At 43.5% G+C, this 20,384-nt stretch overlaps 1 protein-coding gene across 3 annotated transcripts in view; it reads right to left on the bottom strand.

Annotated features, from left to right (window-relative positions):
• The window catches only part of MN1 (MN1 proto-oncogene, transcriptional regulator), a 108,967-nt gene that overhangs the window by 58,246 nt on the left and 30,337 nt on the right, over positions 1-20,384 (bottom strand). Inside the window, exons 2-3 of one of the 3 annotated variants that reach the window (XM_035340155.1) lie at positions 15,421-15,715; positions 14,375-14,510 (exon numbers count right to left, since the gene is read on the bottom strand). The exons of 1 other annotated variant lie outside the window; for it this stretch is intronic. In XM_035340155.1, coding sequence (XP_035196046.1) covers positions 15,468-15,715 — 248 coding nt within the window. In that variant the 3' untranslated portion in view covers positions 14,375-14,510; positions 15,421-15,467. Of the gene's footprint in view, positions 1-13,036; positions 14,511-15,420; positions 15,716-20,384 lie in introns of those variants that run through there. One more of the 3 variants, XM_035340157.1, reaches the window with a different exon arrangement.

Genomic DNA, 20,384 nt, shown 5'->3' with positions numbered 1-20,384 from the left:
AGCAACAAACAATTGAATTATTGCATTTACCAAAGCTGCTTTCCTTCCTAGCGCCTTTCTTCCCCAGGCTGCCCCTGGACCCTGTGGGCAATTCCTGGGTCAGAAAGGGCTTCCAGCCCAGGTCCAATAGTCAAGTCCCATAGTGCACTGAAATAGGGTGTCCAGAGTGTTTTCAGTTAGATCCAACATAAAGGTAAAGGGAATTTGCAATAATGACTCCTGTTTGCACATTTCAGCATTCACCTCCACTTTGCCACAGTGGCTGGTCCACACCCAACTCTGGGCTATACAGGTGGTGTTTGTACACACAAAGCACGAGGACTGCTCACTAGGACACACAGCTGTGCAAGCTGCAGCAGTGCTGCAGGCAGCAAGGGATGTCAGAGCACCTTGGTACATGCAGCAGCTTCCTCGTCCTGTGTGTTTGTATCGTGGGCACATCTGCAACCTAAAGGAGCTTTCCTGCTGTCTCAAAGTCTCACAGGACCACTGCTGGTACAGATCTGACATAGCCAGGTATCCAGTGCTTTGCCATGCTGATATTTATGTAAAAAATACTACCACTATATTCGCAGAAGCACAGGCTTAAGGAATTTAACTACTTTAATACAATGGGGTCAAATTGCCAAAGAATGCTTTGGGCATCAGTGTGAAATCAGAAATTTGGGGAGGGGGTGCTTTATCTTTCAGAGGGTAATACCAAGGGGCTAACAGAGCAGACAGTGGGAAGCTGGGTTGCATTTGATACGCATCAGCCCACCAAACACAAACAGCCTTCAAAGAGCTTAAAGAGCGAGCTGGCCCCATCGCAAGCTCCAACAGCCCTGCTGGGATCCGACCGGGTGTGTTCCCTGCAAGCTGTGCGAGACCCACGTGGCTCTCCAGGCCTGATCTTTGCATCAAACATCATGGAAAAAGGAATACTTCTTACCAGCTATCACATTAAGATAAAATGCCTTAATCGTCAGGTCAGTCACCACCTGTGCTGTCCCCACCATGTGGTACTTCTGAGTTCCCAGGCGTGGGGTGGCAGAGCTGCACGTGGACATGACCGGCGGGGCCAGCATCGGGGCCAGCATCGGGGCCAGCTGCAGCAGGCTGCGGCCACGTGGGAGAGAGAGCACCCGAGCCCCAGCCCACGTGGGCAGCCTGCGTGGGCAGCCAGCCCCAAGTGGAAATCCTGCCAGGACGAGCGGCTCCCGCTGCCTCACAGCCATCACTCCAGGCCTGCTGGGGAGCTACCTGGCCCAAAAGGAGCTGAACTTGAATTATTCTAGGGAGAAAAGAACACAAACCTGGCTTTCAGATTAATCCCCTGACCTCCACCCTGAAAAGAGCCTCTCCGCAGCCCCCCACTGCTGAGCTCAGCCCCAGCACCTGGGCCCTATCACTCGGCACCGGTTGCCCTCGGGGCTTTTCCAAGCGGCTGAGCCCTCTGTGGAGCATGAACACATGAACATAGCTGGAGGGATAAAGAGCATGAGCCCCAACATGTACAAATCAGCTTTGCTTACAAGGCGAAGTCTGCAATAATAAGTGGAAATGGAGGGGGGAGGGAGTGTCACACACCTGAGCGGCCCCTCCTACCCATGCCCAGCATGGCACAGCGCTGCTCACCTGAGCAGGGTGCACAGCAGAAAACACCCGCTGTGCCTCAGCTGCAGCACAGAGACCCAGGAAATGCAGGGAACAGATGCATTTTCCATGGGAAGGAACTGTGTCTGCTCCTCCCAGTCCAACATGACAGCCTTTCACAGCCTAGTGTGCAAAATGTTAAACCCAATTCCCTTGCTAGGTCAGCAACGCTAGCTTTGGAGGATATTTGGAAAGAAATGCCCATCAGTCTGGCACAAGGCAAATGAGCAGCAATTCACAGGGACCCATGGCCAGAGCATGAGCTGATCATTTCTACCTACCTGAAGGAAACAACCGAGTTTTTCCTCTTCCAGGTGCATCTCATCAATAAGATAGAGCAATGTTAAATATTAAATTGCACTGAAGCAGCAGTAACCTCTCAACACAATAGACTGCCTTTTACTAAGGCTCGTGAGCACGAGCGCTGATAAGGTGTATCAAGTTTACAAGGCAAACACATTTAGGAGGTTGTTCACACAGGGTGTGAGCCACTGGGGTTATTCCAGGCCAAAACCTGTGCAGAGCACTGTGCTAGACACCAGCAGATCCCAGCACTGAGGGCATCAGATGCTAACTAGGGAAAATGGCAAGTCCTGGTCTCACTGCATCATGGATACCTTGAGGGTTCATAAATTGAAATCTCTTGACTTAATTAAAAATATAATACTTGTCTCTCTATCTTTATTAACCTTGGAAATTTAAATAGTTTAAAACAGACTGAAAAGCAGCCCACACTATTTCCTCACAGTGCTGTTGGGAGAGAAGGCCACAGCAGACATCTATTAGCTTATACGGGATCTCAGGTGAAAATCACCAGCTGTTTCCCTCATAATGCCAGCAGAGCAGGTGAGAAGCACAACACAAAGCCTGAGGTTTCACCCAGCTAATATACGGGTGCAGGCACTGCTGCAATGCAAACTCAGCATCTCCCAGACCTGCCGTGGCACAGTGGGAGCCAAGATCTCCCTGACCCAAATTGCTCAGAGTCCCAAACAGCCTTGCCACTCTGCTGGGCCTCCCCAGGAAGAGACTGGCTTCCCTGGAGTTGTAGGAAAAGATTCTGTACACAGGGGCCTGCGTGCCCATGACCCAGGCAGAGAGTTTACAGGAACGCAGAGCTCATTCTTTGCTCTTCTCTCTATAAACCATGTATGTGTGTGGTGCTTCCTTACATTCACGAGAGGAGATGCGATGCCAATGGGCCCGGAAGCACAATCAGGTCTGAAACATTATCAGTTCCTCTGAGAGAGAGGAACTGTCTTATGTGGAAGATAAGAAAATCCTTCTCCTAGCAGCAAGTTATCTTGCTATCTCTTAGACATAACTCGAAGTTATATATTTTAGATAAATAAAGTTACCCACCAAACAGCTGCATTAGAACAAAGTCATGTTTGCAAACTCAGAAGGCAGGATACGGCAGTACTGGTGTTGACTGCAGTGCCCTGGTGCAGAAGTGCTGCCTCTAGCAGCTGGCAAGACCTGCAGGCTGCCGTCCTCAGCAGGAGGGGTGCACCGCATGGCACAACTGGTTCCATGTGCAGCATCACATACAGAATACCTGATGTTGCTTCTGAGGGACAGGAGTCATTTGACATGGGCACAACCTGCACAGAGTTACTGCTAGCAGGCAGGAAGAAACTGAGATAAACTTGTGATTTTTCTGTTTTTCATCCTGAAATACATTTCTTTGGGCTGAGTTGCTTGGCACAACAAGATTTGGGAGCAAAGCCACAGAATTCAGACCCTTTTGAAATGTAAATATTCCAATAAACAACCCAGAAGACCTACCTCATATGGAAGGGAGGCTTCTGGGGGGACAAGTCTCCACAAAAGCAAACCATTTCCCTAGCTAAACTTTCCCATCAGAAACAAGAAACACAAGTATGGTTTCAAAGCCTGAAACATCACACGAGGTGCCATCTGCACTGTGCACATCGTGCAGGTGCCCGACCCCACTCAAGTGTGGGTGTGCTGGGTGAGCATCCACAGCCAGCGGTCACTTTTCGGGTGCACTCAGCTCCCACAAGCCACACAATAACTGCTCTGAGCATGTCCAGCCTTGCTGTTTTGGCCATACTGTAGAGGCTCCTATTTACTTGGGAATCATATGTTTTCTGCCCTGGTCCTCACTGTATTCAGAACAGTTACTTAGCTTCAATAAGCCCCTTGTTAAAGCCTTTTCCCTTCTGTAATCTCATCAAACTAACCAAAAGGAGTTTGTTCTGAAATAGAGTCCCATTTTGTAACCTGGTTTCCTATAGGAGATCTCCCCATGCATGCTCAGCCCCTCCGCCACAAAAGGGGTCTGCTTGTCCTAGCCCGCTAACAAAACACTGCAGTCTGTTTGGGTTAGCCAGCAGGGGGTTAATGAAAAGCCCAGCCCTGGGGACTCCCACCTTATCTGCAATCATGAATTTATTGAAGAATGTGTTAATGTGCTGGATTTTATTCATCAGGGGTCAGGGCTTTTCAAATTCTTCCTCCCAGCTCCCCCTCTTTCCATCCCTCCCCAGCAAGCTCACAATGCTGTTTAAACAAAGGACTCCCAACACAAAGAGCAAATTTACACAGTAAAGTTTTCTTGCAAGCCCAGAGCAGAGTCTGGAAGAATTCCAGCTTTATAAAGAGAAAAAGGGGTGGGGGGAAGAAAGGGGGAAGGGAGAGGGGGCATTTTACAGAGGATAAAAGGAAATTGAGAAAAGTTCCCACCTCCTGAAGCTCAGCACTGAATATTCTCTGCCAGTTAACCCCAACGTATTACAAATCTTTCAGGATATTTCATCAGGACATATGCCCTCATAACACCAAAGTTTTCAGCCTCCTTCTCGAAGGAGGCTGAAATTAATGCTTCAACTTTAAACATAGATTGCCAATTCAACTGCTTCTTTCTCTGCGGATTAGTAACGTTTGACACCAAAGGACACAGCAACCGCCAGCTAGGGCTTCCAGTTTTTCCCTTGTGCCAGTTTTACAGGTAGTGACACACGTAAGATGAAGCTGGAAATAATAAAGCTGAGTGATGCCTACAGGCTTTGTGGTGAGCACTTGTCCGAGGCGAAGCGAGAATGGGAAGGGGTCCACGTTCCCACATCCCGTGTCGTGCCGAGCACCAAGCACCATCCCCCAGCCAGGGGCAGCCGGGGGTGCCACAGGAGCTGCCCAGCGGGGCTCTGGCAGCGTACCACCACTGTCTGGGGGTGCTAGGACATGGTGGAGCAATTACAACACAGGCTGTACAGCTGGAGAGATCTTTTCCCCTTCCATCAGGCTGAATGTTATCCCCACTTGACAGCTAGGGATAAAGGCTTGGGTTTTTTTGGTGTCTTTGTTCATTTGTTTGTTTTCTGGTTTTAAAACAAAAGGTTAATGCATCCCCACTGCTTTCTCAGTTTTAGCTGTTCTGGTCAGAGCTCTGGGAATTAGAGAACAGCGAGCAATCCTGCACTAATTAACCAAAGATGGCCTAAATTATTTTCTTCAGGTCCCATCACCTCCACTTTCTGCATTATCATTAATAAGCTCTGCAACATTTCAAAAAAAAGGAAAGCTCAGAATAGATATCACCTCTATTTCCACCTCTGCCCAGCAGGCACAGCATTACAGAGTTCAGCTGAGCAAAGAGTTTTCAAATATTTTTACAAGAAAAATGTATGTGATGATATTGAACATAAAGCTAAAACTGGCTGTGGAGGCTACCAGATGTGGCCACCAAGCAGGAAAGTAACTGCCTCAGCTAGGCATTTTGGAGATATGTGGAAGTACGCAATTCATATTAAAGCAAAACATCGTAACTCCATCTTCTAACATTTCTCAGCCGCAAGAATGTAATTCACAGAAATTTTAATTCCTGTGTTTATTTACTCCCATTTCCAGGGAAACCTGTGCCTTCTGCCATGCTCTCACAAAATCAGCAGCAGTCTCTCAGCAGTTAGCACAGACAGCAACCTGGGAAAAAGGCTTTAAATGACTCTCTGGGAGTGAAAAAGAGAAAGCCACAAACAACAAAGCCTTATGCATCTCTTCATCTTTGCTCTGTGCAGCTCCACATTGGATCAGACAAGTGTTTTCCTTCCAAAGCCCAGAATGGTTCAGACCTGAGGGCTCCTTAGGCTAATGACTTTTAACTCCTAATGGCAAAAAAAATAGTCACAAAGCAGGGCCAAGTTCTTTTGCCATGTTTGCAGCAGTCTTCACAGAAAAGCACGTGCATTCTCCATGCACAAGCTGAGCTGCACAAACTGCCACGCAGCCACTTGTTTTCCAGGCTGTTATCACTGTCAGGTGATTGCAGAGGGGCTGGGCAGATCTCAGCACACTGGATCCAGCTGCGCTCTGGACAGATCCCTGACTGCTGAACATGCAATACATATTTATAGGGTCTCCTCCGTGACAAGAATTCAAAAGCCTCATGCAAAAAATAACTCAAAGGACATAATTAAGTCAGTTAAATGACTTGGGAAAAGAGACATACTACAGCCAGATTTCAGCTCTCAGCACAGACTCAGAGCACAGGGAGCAATGATTAGGAGAGCAAGAACTACAAAAGCTCTCTAACCAGCTACTTGCTTTTCTGTAGTGCTTGCTTAACACTGAGACCAGAATCTCCTCTCTGAACACAGAGCACTGAGCACGAAGGCAAGTGATTTAGGTAAGCAAGCACGTGCCAGCATCTGCAGAGGTCACAACACAACCAGACGACATGTAAGGCCAGCACAAAGTAGGAAATCAGAGATCAATCAGTTTATGTTCATCCATTTACTCGATGCACAATGAACAGCAAGCTCCTCCTGGCTTTCCAGTGCCAGGAAAAGACTGGAGAGGAGCACTGTGGCTGCAGGTGGAGCAGCTCCAGCTGCTATCAGCAGAGGAGTCTTTGCACGCAAGCAGGTCTAGCTGAGGAACAGCCATCATGTGTACTGAGGGGCTGCATGAATCCAACTATTAACAGAGCTTATGGCCATTTTAGTGAAATAACCACATAAATAAAAGAAACAAGAGTGCATTAAACAAGCTGTGGAAGGGCATGGGCTCTGCAGCCAGAAAGCTGCTGCATGGGGGCTTTTCCTAGCACCCAGTAGATGGGCGGAGCAGCACAGAGCTGGCGCAAGGCATGGCTGCAGGAGCATCCATCTCCTCCAGACAAGCTTCAGAGCCTCTGCTCACAAGAAGGGAAAGAGAAATGCTGCAAAAGAGAGGGGAGATGCTGAGGTGAGCAGAACAGCCCAGAAAACCCCAAGACTGTGCATGGGCAAAGTAGCTGAGACTGAAATTGCATTGGAATGTCCCAAATACCCAAACAGCTGAAAGTAGCATAATAATCTTAACCCTGCAGAGTCGCCATCATGCAAGCATCTCTTTTAGAATGGGAGGACTGGGAAGAAGTCAAGGGCAATCGATAGGAGTGAGGAACACCAGAAGCTCCCTGTGACCAAAACCATGCACCTGGTCCTGGGGGGAAACTGGGTTGCACAGAAAGAGCAGGAGCGCTCATCTTCTGGGGATTTCAGCTGTGAAGAAGGAGCCACGCAGCCTCCAAGAACGCTGTTTCCTCTCTTTGGATCAAAAGGAAGCTCAAACTTAAAAAACACTAAGAACCAAAAAGAAAAAAATAATTTCAATAAAAACTTACAAGTTATGGTCTTGAGATGAATGTTGGGGAAAAGCAGGCACACTGCTTACACAGCAAGGAGCAAAAAGCTGTGAAAACACAAGTTTTACTTCTCAGAAGGGCTGTACATAGAAACAAGTAAACAAGCTATTTATTTTTAAAGCTAGAGTTGCAATGTAGCTAACATACAATTAACAGATTTATTATGGGAGAGCATTTAAAAATGAAACAGCTTTTTAGAGCCAAGGTTAGCACATCTCTGTTACCTCTATACCTAGCCAAAATAATGAGAAGTAAGCCCTCATCTTTAAAACAGACTACATGTCTCTTCCACAAATTGTTCAGTCCCTTCAAGAATATTAAAAGCATGAAGTGAAGCTTTCTCCCTCAACTGACTTGAAGTGGTTCTCAAAACAGTTTCTTTTATTTTTTCATTTGTGCTTTCAATGTTATGAAAGAATGCAGCAGGATTATATGGACTACAGTGTGTTGCTATTTTATTTATATTTTGATGAATTATCTATTTGTTACTAGATACCTAAATCAGCATAAAGAAATGCTGGTAAGATGCAAGAACAACTCACTAGCTGTGTGGGAGACACCTTGGCTCATCCTGTCACATTGCACACCAAAATTTATGATTCTGCTCTTTCAGCACTGTATGGTTTTCTGAATCTCAACTCATGCTGAATGTGATAGCAAATTGGAAAAAAACAAAACAAAACACAAAATATAATAATAATAATAATAAAAGAAAAACAACCAACTCTTCTTTGTGTTTCCACTGAGCATGAAAGATATGGAAGGGTGTTTCTTTGGTTCAAAAACATGTATGAACACTGCCTGGGCTATTGCGTTGTTTTTTTTTGTTTTTTTTTTTGTTTTTTTTTTCCTTTGGAAAATACCATAGGACATTTCTCCTGAAGGACTCATTGGAAAGCTCACAGCAACATGAAAGGATTAAAGAGTCTGAAATTTGAATAACTGAGAGACGAAGGGATTTTTTTTTTAGAATCTTAGTAAGACCTCTAGCCTGTTTAATTTTCATTCATAGAATTTAACTCAAAATCTTGCCAGAAGACGTCCTGCGAAAAGATTCAGTGTTCCATCTTACACGAACAGAATCAGTGATCCTCCAAATGCAGGGAAGAGCCTTGCCAAATTTCAGACTTGCTGTTGGTCCTGGTTAGGTTTATATTTCTTCATCAAGGACCTTTACTACAGGTGAGGTAGCTCAACAAACTTCGTGGAATTGCTGTAATAGCACATAGGAGAAGTGACTTAAGCTAAAAGGATGTTTCTAGTTAGACCAGTTAGATCCAACCTTGCTACACTCTGTGTCGGTCTGGACCAGAAACACCCAAGCTGAGAGGCAGGATTTGGCCAAGGGGCTGCTAACAAGAACTCCCTGTTGCCCATGCTGTCACTGCGCCAGAGTAGAAAAGGTGCACTTCATTGCATTCAAAAAGGAAATCTGCAAAGCCTAGGAATCTTCCTAGCCTAGTTACTAGGAAAAGATTGTATCCCCACGTTTTTTTTAATAATCTGGCTTTGGGTGGAAGCCGTATCAGTGGAAGAAGCCAATTGTTAGAGTGAGGATTTTGCCAGATCACCGGTGAAATTCGTCCCAATTATCACAATTAAAAAAAAAAGCACAATATGAAATATACAATAGCCACCATTAACATCATATTTATTGTTATTTAGTTGCTCAGTAAAACATATACAGATATGTACAATATGCATGAATACAGAAGACTGCACTTTACATATTTAAAAAAAAAAAAAAAGAAAAATAACACTCAATTTCATGAGCTATTGTCACAGTCTTCCAACCAAGCATTTAAGAAATGAATTTAACAAGAATCAAAAAAAAAAAAAAAAAAAAAAAAAAGATTACAGGATTGCCTAACACACAGCAGAGTCAAGTTTTCATATTTTACATGTGCAATAACATTTTTCAGAAGAGTTTGCTATGCAGTACGGATTACCAGTGTTTTGATTTTTTTTCCTTTCTATGAACCAAATTTAGAACAAAGAAATAACATCCTTTTGCTTAAGGCTGTTTTAAAGCTGTAATATTCTTGGGTAGTGAATAGTGATAAAGTTTTAACTGCTAGAAATCAGCGTCTGCAGTTTCATCAGTCAGAATCTATGAGCGGATGGACTCAAACCAACAATTTTAACAGAGAATTTCTATGACAAAATTAGACTATTTTCTCCATTAGCCTTAAGCAATAAAGGAGAAACAATTTTATAAAAATGGCTTATGCTCTTATACACCATCCATTGAACAGCTGTGAATCTAGTATTTGAGAAAACCTTACACTGCAGCTTAAAAAAATCAAATTTTACCGGTTGTTTTGTTGTTGTTGTTGTTTTTTGTTTGTTTTATTTTTGTCTGCTTTTCCCCACCCACCACCCACCTCCTCCCTCCCTCCCAACAGTAGAGCAAACGCCCCGCTTAAGTATTTTGTGACCTGCGGTCACATTACATTTTCCTTCTTTAAGAAATGTGTGAACATTTTGCCTTATCATTGGTTCCTGGAAGCTTTCAGACTGATTTCCTGTTTTGGAAAGGTCAACTAGCCTTAGAATGACCACATCTAAATACAGTATCTGAAAAAGTTCCCTAAATGACACGGATGACACGACTTTGATGTTCATTCCCTTCCACCCAAATCACACAATGAAATCCTTACATATTTGATGAAATTCACCATAACAAAATAAAAATGAGTCTAACTCCTCTCTCACCGATGCTCCTAACAACTGAACTAGAATAGCAGAGAACTATTAACCCCATGAAAAAATGGCCTGGAAAAAATTATCAGGAGTATTTAATAAATAAGGCCTACTCTTCCCTCCCTTCCCCCCCTTCTTTTTTTTTTTTTTTTGGCAAAGAGATATTTCAATTTAAATGCAAAAGATATTTTGCTCAATTTGCTACTACACTTTAACTTAAAGAATAAGTACAGAGTTTCTTTTAATATATACCAAAAAGATCAGCAACCTGGGTCAGGAGGAAATTGAGCCTTCAAGGCCAAGAACCAGAGGACAGGCAACTTCCAACCTCCCAGTTAAACCAGCACCTACAGCACAGGGCTGTGTGAGAACCAAAAACACTGGGCAAGACAGAGAGAATTTTCCAAAATAAATATGGAGCCCTTATTTTAGCTGCTATTCAAAATATAAAGCAAGGATTCTGCATATCTTAGCAGAATATTTACCACAGATCTTTGAATTCCTAGTATAACACCCTCACTGTCTGGAAGCCATGTATGATGTGCAGGTGCAAGTTTAAATTATTCTGGCTTTATGCAGTCATCTTGCGGAACTTGTAACTCATTATATGTCCCTCTTTATTGTACCAAACCGTCCTCAGAAGCCCAGCACTGTGCAGAAGCTCAGAACAGCTCAGCGATGAGGGCTATGAGCCAGAGGTCAAATGTAGGTTATAGCGCAGCTCTGTCATGGGATTTGCCTTTGACACAGCTCAGGTGGACAACATTTGTGCCTCAGTTTCCCTCTCCACAAAAGAGCACAACTCACCTCTTGCACAACAGGTTTTTAACTACAGCTCTCAAATATTCTTTGGCTGAAAGTGTCATTACTCCCAAAATTAAATAATTTCAATTCTTACCATGTAGTGCTATGCTGACATTTTATATACGTTAAAAATAAAATAAGATTAAAAACAAAACAAAACAAAAAAACAAAACAGTGCATTCGTGTCAAATTAATGGAGAAAATGAGAGCAGTAAAATCACCAAAGGCAATATAAGCTTTGTGATAAAGCTCTAGCCTTCTGTGTATGTTGTCAGTACCAAATACACCAGGTTATGAGCATGAAGTTATGCTTGTACTCGTCCATCATATGTACCATGTCTGTTCTGATCTTTGGCAAGAGGCAAAGAAACCATAAAAGCACACACTGGTACTTGTGTTGCTAACAGCTAGTCCAAGTAGAGCTTCTGTCTTCTCCTTTTGCTCAGTTGGTAACATCACTTGAATTCAGCAAGATGAACGTACAGAAGCTTAGCAAAAGGACTGCACATAGCCATATTATTTAGCAAAACTGTATGGACAATAAGGCCCAGCAGAAGGTCAACCATTGTTTCTAACTCCTCTCTATCTAAAAACCCTGTCCACCTGCTGCATTCACGTCACAGCCCCAACAGTCCCAGTGACGTGGAAGCACTCTCAGGTGCTGCAGAGAGCTCCAGCCCCGTGCACTTCCCAAGCGTGCGGCTGACCAGTTGACAATATGCCCCCCAGTTTCAGTACACCCCAACCTCTCCTCATTTCATATTTTAAATGCTTAGAATTCCATTGTTCTTTATGGAATTGTTTCCAATTTATACTCCTATAAGCAAGTGAAAAAATAAAGCCCTAGTGAACGAGAACAACTCCAGAACAGAAGTACAAGCTGCAGAGAGCACACCAGAAGAAAAGGATGTATAAAGACCAACTGATTCAATGTATTTCTACTTACAGAAGAATTTCTCTTTAAAAAAAGTTTGAAGTGTTTGATCCAGCATTCATTTAAAGGTCTCCTTCTGGTAGCACAGGGTGTGCATCCCTGACCTGAGGAAGCTTGAAAAACCTGTTCTCTTGAATGCAGCAGGAAAAACTAAAAACAAAGAAGTAAGCCATCAGGCCTGAGCTATGGTAGAGGAATGCCATCAGACCATGAACTCTTCCTAAATTTTCAGCTGTAAGTGCTGAAAGACAGTATCGTATGTCTAGGCATGTGTTTTGTTGGGTTTACTCCAAGACACACCTAGTTTGAACAAGCACAAGCTAAAACAAAACGATTACAACTGCAGACCAAATCCACCAAAGCACTTACCCCAGATACAGAAATCCTACAGTTTAGCATATCCTCAAGTGCTTTGCTAGACAGGACTTAAAGTTAAACACTTATTTTGATGAACTGGGACTTAAGAAATCACAGGCAAAGAAGCATCCTCCAGAGTGGCATCTGATAATTGTTACTCTACCAGGAGATATTTTACCAGGGACAGTGATATTTTATTGCAAGTACAAGGAAAAGCTCTGAACTTTCAGTAGCGTACACACCTATAAAAAGTACAAAATATCACATCTTTTTGTTCCAAACCAAGTGGGCATAAGGCGACTCCATAGTCAATTGCTTTGGGATGGGCAAAAATCCCTATCCTAGTGGGAGCTCCAGCTTTGATAAAAAGTAAAGTAATATTAAAAATCAAGGTCCAAAACCCCATTTTTTTTTTTCCAAAATCATGTCACTGACCAGAACCATAAAAGGAAATCAATCCATGCATGGTTAATAAGAGCACATTCAAATAACAAGAAAGAACTCCTGTCTTTCTAAACACTTTGAGTTTTTCTGATGCCACTTATGATCAAGAGTGAGAATTTCAGACTATGCTGTGCCACTAGCATTGTAGGCAGAACTCCCTCCCCATTGATGTCTATTGAAAACCTTACTTCAAAATAATTAAGGGCTCAACACAATCATCTAAAAACACAAAGCAGTCTTAGAACTCTCCCTTGAGAAGGGACATTTTATGAATTCATGGGAGAAGTAATAATTCCAGAGTCCGACTTTTATTTCACAGCTAAAATCTAAATCCCCAGTGATGGTACTAAGCTTCAGGGAGCAAAGGAAGCCAGGGTGGCCTGAACAAGGGTGGGACTGCTCACACTCCCTGTAAACAGAGGATACACAAATAATAGACAGTGTTACGTAAAACCAGAGGAGTGTCAGATCATCGTGTCGTTTGTATTTTTATCTGGTTTGCTTCCAGCTTTCTTCTCAAATGAGTATTATCTATCAAGACCAGGAAAGTATGGTTTTCCTTTTATTGTGTCCATCTAATAATACTGTTCTTCACATGCATGGCATAAACAGGGCCTAGGCTGAGTTTTGGGGGGGGTCTAACTTGGAGTCTCCCTGTCCTGACCGGCCTGGGTCACATAGTCCCTTGCTTGTGCTGTCCCTACTGCTCACCTGCTGCCACCGCACCAGGACAGCCACAGTGGGAGCCGGGGCAGCTCCCACAGATAAATGCATGTGATGCACACATGCTCCTGTGGCCAGGACACGGCTCTGCACGCTAAGAGCAACACAGAGGGAGTTTAATGGATTTGGGGGGATTGACTTTTTCCTCCAGCAGTTCATAAAGTGGCAACTCTGGGAACACCACGGAGAACACGCAAGGCTGCACACCCTGCTCGGCAGCACGTGCACCCCTCACTCCTCAAAGTGAGAAACAGAGGAAGAAAATGCTACTGCAATCTGGGTGTCTGGTGGAGAATATAGTGACGATTCACTACTAGATAAACTTCCTGTTAGACTTATTTAGAGACACATCTGTATGCCTTTCCAGGCTGCGTCTGAAGCAGCCCGTTCATGACAGAGCTCCATATCTGGGCTTCACAACAGTAAACAAACAAAGCCCTGTCCTCACCTCGCAAAGAGAGATGGAGACCAAATGAGGGAGGGAGGTGCAGGCTGAACATTATTAATAACAAAACAATTTTCTCAGAAAGGGTAGGATCACTGGCTGAATGTTCAAGAGAGCATTAATTGTTTGGTTTGTACGTGACTGGCAAAAGCTGGGTGTCAATATATAACATAATGATGACAATTTCACTTTAACTGGCATTTATTCCTGAACTGCTGTTCTTCAGGATTACCATTGTAATAAGCACTGAACAAAGCAAAACAAAACAAAACAAAAAAGAAGAAAAGGAGGAGGAGAAGTAGTATCTTTGTCTTATTATGACATACGTGACTTGGACATACGCTGAGATGAAAAAGGAAAAGGCCTCATCTATAAACGTATGCCAAGATTACAGAATAATGGGAAAAAGTGGTCTAGCAGGAAAATCTTAAGCAAAAGTGTGCTAACTGCAGAAGGGTTAACACTGGTAACATACTGTGGCAGAAGATTAAAAAAAAGTTGAGGTTTACTTTAAATTAACCCTTTCCAGTCCATACGCCACTAAGCAGGTACCAACCTAGAAAAATAGTCCACCTAGCAGTAGCGGCCCTTTGAAATTAAAAAGACGAAAAAAAAAATAATTTCTTTTGTTCAAGTCAGGGCAGCCACAAAAGTCCCAAATCTGTTGGAGATGTCCGAGTGCAGGGACCTCCACGTCGGCACCGCAGTCCGGCCCTTCGCCTCGCCCACGTCGTCCGTGCAGTGGACCGAGAGGCACTGCAAGTGGCTGCCAGTCTGCGCCGCCGCCGAGGTCTTGCTCGGGGGAAGGTCGTGGGCTGGAAAGGGTTCACAGAGAGAGTGTTATGAGAACCGTGCAGTGCACCTGCACCAGCAGCATGCGGGGCGCCGGCGGCCACGAGTTTGGGCAGGGGCAGCCCCGGCAGGGGTCCCACGCCCACCTCGCCCAGTGCCCATGCCCCATCCTCGCCCCCGCTGCTGTATCCCACCCATCGCTCCTCACCCGAGCTGTTCAGCTCTGCACGCGCTGGCTTTAAGTCAAGCCGTCAACACAGCTGGATGTTCTGGATTTACACGCAATTAGTTATGCGTGTTCTGGACTACAGCATAACAGGGAGTCCTTACCCCCTGCACCATCTGTTAGCTGAGAGCAACGCTGAAGCCTCTCCAAGCAGAGAACCAGCCCCGAACTTTACTGTATCCTCCAAGTCATTCTCCTCGTCATTTCATATGAGTACACGCTTCCCGACTTACCTGTTTTAATGCAATATCATGACAACATTTTTCTGATAATTTATTTGTTTTGAGATTTTTTGTATGATTTTTCAGCCACTGTTAGTTTCTGTTAAGCATAGAAAACGAAAGGGTTAACTAAAAACCCTTAGCAATGTCCCAGGCCTTTTTCCTCTGTGCTTTACAATTAATATGAGAAGTAGCTAAAATGCTGCTTACCAAGTATATAACCATGTGCTCACAACTTGCTCTCACTGTTACCCATTAATTTTCCTTGCTTTCCTTCTTAATACTTTCAGTAATCTTCTGTTGCAAAAACGTTTTTGTCACCTTCAAAGCCTGCCTCCATGTACCTTCCCCTCTCTCCCACCCACTGTGGCCAGGGATACCTTTCCTTCATCACCTTCTTCCTCCCTGAAATCAATCAATTCTTTAGATTTCCTCCATTGCTCTTAGTCAAATAACAAAACAAAAAACACCAAATTCAGCCCTCACCTTGTAAATTCTCACATTTCCTTAATGACCCTTCTACGGGGTCCTTCTTAAAGGCTTTCTGAGGTGGAAAAGCAGTGGCTCACAGCTGCTGTGGCTCCTGCTGGCCAGCCAGTGGCACAGAGGAGGCTGCTTGCTGCTGCCCTCCCTCCAGGATAAGCTAGCCTGATAACAAAAGAAAATCCTCTCAAAGATAATGCATCCCCCAGGAGTGCCACTGCTGCGGACAGGGAGGAGGCCCCGGCCAGTGTAGACAGCCCTCTCCAGCCCCTGCAAGGACTTTTAGTGGGATCAAAAACTGCAAGTAAACAGAGTAACAGCTTGAGTCAAGGCAAGAAGCAACATCTTGACAGGCAGTCTGCATTTTCTCTCTTTCACCATTTCATTCATATTCACCCAGAGCACAAAGAGCTAACAGCAGCAAGAGGAAGGGCAGGCCACGGCATTTTTTTTTTTCTGATAGACTCAGAGAATCTTGCATGGGTGAGGCTGATGCTGGAACATGCCACATATGCCAAAAAATAGCCGAGAATGTTATCCTCGGTAAGATTTTATTTCACATTGTCCTTCCAGTGTTCCACAGACCTAAGCAGTCTAACTTTACTGCCCACTTCATGGGGCAACTCATATTTGTTTCACTTAGCTGTCCACTACACCAGATATCAAACAGGAACCCAACAGCTCTGTTACTCAATTATAGTGATATTACATTAATCCTTAAAAAATAACCTTAAACCAGCCTAGAAGTCCCTGCTTTAAACTAGAAAATGCTTTAAATACTTGATAATAGGAAATCAGAGATGCTCTTATTGAAAACAGTATAACGCCATACCGAGAAATGAATTGTAGAGCTATGTTACACACCTCGGCCTAGCACAGTGTTGTTTTGGTTTCAATTTCTGTAGATATACTCACTTACTGCTGTAATGAAAACCAGCAGGACATAGATGTTTTCTAAAACCCAAAATGGATTACAGTGTCCTCTAATTGGCTTTGGATTTTTTGCTCAGTTTTGATAAATATACAATACCAACTAGCAGAGATGAAGCACAAGCAGTTCTCCACGTAATAACCAATGCACAATTTCAATGACTGCCTTAGCATAGCACATCCTTTCTTTGCCTAAAGGCTCCTAACTTTTACTCTTCTTTCCTGCTACTCACAGCCTCCTCACATCCCAGACTTCCTCCCTTCCATGTACAGTCTGTTGCTGCCTCTCTGAAGAATAACAAGCATTTCTACCTCCCCAGGGGAGTACTTCAACCTCGGCCCTTCACACACCACTGACACATCCGTGCTGTGGAGCTGGTGCACTTGCAGCATCCTGCAGGCATGGTGGAGAGCAGGGAACAACGCAACACGGGCTAATCCACCGATACGTTATTAATATATTAATGCATAAATAGAGATGAGTGAATCCCAAGCTGTGATTATGATGCCACTTCGGGGAAACCAGAGAAAAGAAAAACAACAAACACACAAACAAACAAAAACCCTAAGTAAATATTGCAAAGAACTGAGAAAGGGAAATGTTTTTCTCATTTGTATTTGTTCTGGTCCATTGCGATGGACCCAGTTTTTTTTTTATTCTTAGGTCTCCCTCCCTGAATGTACAGGACATGCTGGTTTCAGTACAGGAAAAGCCAGTGCCTTGAGATTAGTCTTTGTGACAGCAGCTTTCTTCCTCTGCTGCAGAAAAAGAGGAAAGAGTGCTACTTGTGAACTGCTGTTGCAAGAGGCCCGAGGATATCTGTGGTGTTTTAGCAAGGAGCACTTACTGTAGGATTTCAAGAGACCAGCCTTTCAGCTGGGAACACAGGGACACCGACAGAAGCAGCAGAGAAAGCCCATTCCCAGACCAAGACCAGCACCAGGCTGCACATGTCCAGGCACTCTGCTGAGACAGGTCTGGAATTCCACCATGCTCTGCTGGTACGAGCAGCAATGTCTGCATCCGTCACTCAGACACCAATGACACACAGAGAGCACCAGGTCCTCAGCCAATAATTAAGTGAGGAAGTTCTTATACCAGAAGTATCTAAAAAATAAAAAAGATATGCTTATTTACTTGTAAATTATGTTTAAAATACTTGCTGTGGATAAAATCCATAAGCAAACTAATGATAAAGGAATCAATGCAAAATGTATCCCACAGAGACAAACAGGATTCACCATCCTTTGAGGAACATCCACGTATGAGGTGAGCAGGACCCAATCCTAAACTCGTAAAGTTAGGTATCATGTGGACAGTGACAATCAGTGCTAACTCAATACCATTATGTAAGGGCTCAGGTTGTCTTGGTCTTTCATTAAGAGTGCAGAAAATGATGCATTGAAATCCAAAACAAAAAGGAAGAGAGTGAGTTAGTCTTAAACTGGCATTAGCTTTCTCAAAGCCAGTCCAGCAGAAAACACGCACTGTGAATTAATTTTTTCAAACATATTTCTGACTTGGCAAAGCTATGATGCTTTTCTGAGAAACCTTTTGTATTAAAAAATGAAAGTTGCTCTGATCCACCTGATGAGACTCATGTTCTTAAGCACAAGATATCACTTGATGCTTGTTTTGGACAAGCAGTAACAACAGTAATATTCTCCCAGCAGATCTGTTTCACCAGCCTTCCTTGCTGTTTCTCCGTCCTATTCAAACCAACAATGTCACAGCATCCGCTTTATGCGGTGCACACAGTCCTGAGAGGTATTGTTAGTAGAGACTGATGGGACTCAGCAGGTTAAAATTAGTCGGATAATGCAAGATGGTGTCATCACTTCATTGCCTCACAGTTGCCAAGTTTCAGATAAATCACTGTCAGTCATGAAGTACACCTAATTGAAAGCAAGGAATTTTTACACAAATTACGTTTAAACATAATTTGCACAACTGCCTCTCTTAGCAACTACCCCGAGAAAGTTGGAAGTGTTATTTGTACAAGCAATACCCTTGTAGTAAGAGCCTTCTCCATACCGAAGACCTAGAGACAGTCTAGGTGGAGACTTCCTCCAAACTGAAGGATGTGGCATGACATAAGGCAGGACAGATGCTATATAACTACCCAGTTTGCAGGACTGTGTGTGCCACTTGAAAACAGTTAATTTTGCTGGCAAATGTTGAAGTAGAGATCAGAGTTAAAACATTGTACAATATGTTCATATGGAGGACATGAAACCAAAAGCACTAGTGTCCGAAGATCAAAAAGAGTCTGGAAATGGCTCAGCCACCACATGAATTCTTCACCTTTACCACTGACCTTCATGAATTATTTACTTTTTCCCATTTCTTGCCTATTTTGAATCCTCTGTCTATAGTCGTTCTCTTCTAGAGCATTCCCCTACAGGTTCTGGTGGTGGGCAGGTCCTTCAGTCCCAGGATGACACCCATCTGCACAGCAAAGCCAACCAAGCTGCCCTCAGCTGCAGCGACATTTCTCCGATGCTGCCATTTGCCCTTCCCTCGGGTGGTGGCTTATTGTCACACAGAGCAAGAGAGAAAAGCTACGGTCAGTCTGAAAGCGACCTAAAAGTGACCTAAAAGCCAGTCGCTGCAAGTATTGAGCTTAAATCCCTAGCACTGGAAACTATTCCTTCCTCTTATCTTGATCATAACACTCCATCCTACCCATTATCCTGTGTGTAGCAACAACCCATACTCTGTATTTCAGAAGATAAAAACTAGAAAAAACACACACAACTGTGTATCCCAGCCAACTGTGCAAAATTGCTCACAGCAGAGAAAGTTCCTGCAATAATCACTGAATGCCCTGGAAGTTAGCATGAGGCTTGATTAATATTATTAGCTCAGCTTGTGCACAGGCATTTCCAAGAGCCAGCCATAACATCTGGAAGACTTGGGTGATTATGTCAAAAAAAATATTTACAAACATTTATTTGAACACTGAAGTGAATTAACTCTGGTCATTTTCACATTCCTTACACCATTGTGCTCTTCCAATATTCTAACAAATGTATTTATTATGCTACAAACTGTAGGTTCTAGGTAAATATCTCAGAGTATTCTCTGACTAGTTTTGTAGCATTCATCAGTTACAGCAACACGTAAGATCAAACGTAAGAATTCTATTTAGCAGTTAGGACAAAAAAAAACAAAACACGTTTCTCTTTTTTACAGCAGCGTATATATGCACAGATGCTTTCACACTCCCAAGTGACTTAAAAAGCTTTGATTTTTAATATTAAAGTTTGCTTTTGGGCAAAAGCTATACATTAAACTTTTGAACAGGCTTTACCCATACAAACACATTTCAATCTCTAAGTCCCCCCAAAAAAAACAAAACCAGAAAAACACAGCGCAAGTAAAAGACTCTCACTCAGCCTTACTCCCATGTCCCTTTATCCTTTTGCTATGACCTTACACGTTTAGGAAGCTGCTCTTTCGTTCTGCTCTATTTTGCAAAGGCATGCATGAATTCAGAAAAAAAAGGTTGCTGCTTGTTTACACAGTGTTAATGAAGGCATGATTACTAACACACAACAGAGCCCCAGTGCAGACAAGGAGCCTTGCTGCTGTCACATGCATTGCCAGGCTACAGTGAAGATACAGGGAGAAGACAAGGACTTCTTCTGGACCAGAAAACTCAGTGCGAACACCGCAGACAGGTTTTTCACATTTGCCCAGGAATAACACATTTCTCTTTAGTGAGATTAGATCCTGACACTTTCCTCATTCCTGAAGACACTACATATATATACTTCCATTCCTTCCAGCTTTCTTCTCACTGCCTTTTTCCCACATTAAGCTGCTCATAAAGCCTTTTCCATCATGCAGCATCTTCATGCGCATTTTTAAAAAATAAATACATTCTCTTAACTGTGACAACCCCAAAAAAACACTACACAAACTCAGATGTGTCCTGACTTTTAGGTAAAATAATCCCGTTAAAAATGAGTTCACCTGCAGCGCTATAATACATTACATGCATCCTCTCATAAGAGAGAAGATCACTTGAGGA

Source organism: Oxyura jamaicensis, chromosome 15, assembly GCF_011077185.1.
Source record: "Oxyura jamaicensis isolate SHBP4307 breed ruddy duck chromosome 15, BPBGC_Ojam_1.0, whole genome shotgun sequence".
Lineage (NCBI taxonomy): Eukaryota > Metazoa > Chordata > Aves > Anseriformes > Anatidae > Oxyura > Oxyura jamaicensis.
This window is presented reverse-complemented; position numbering and strand designations above follow the sequence as displayed.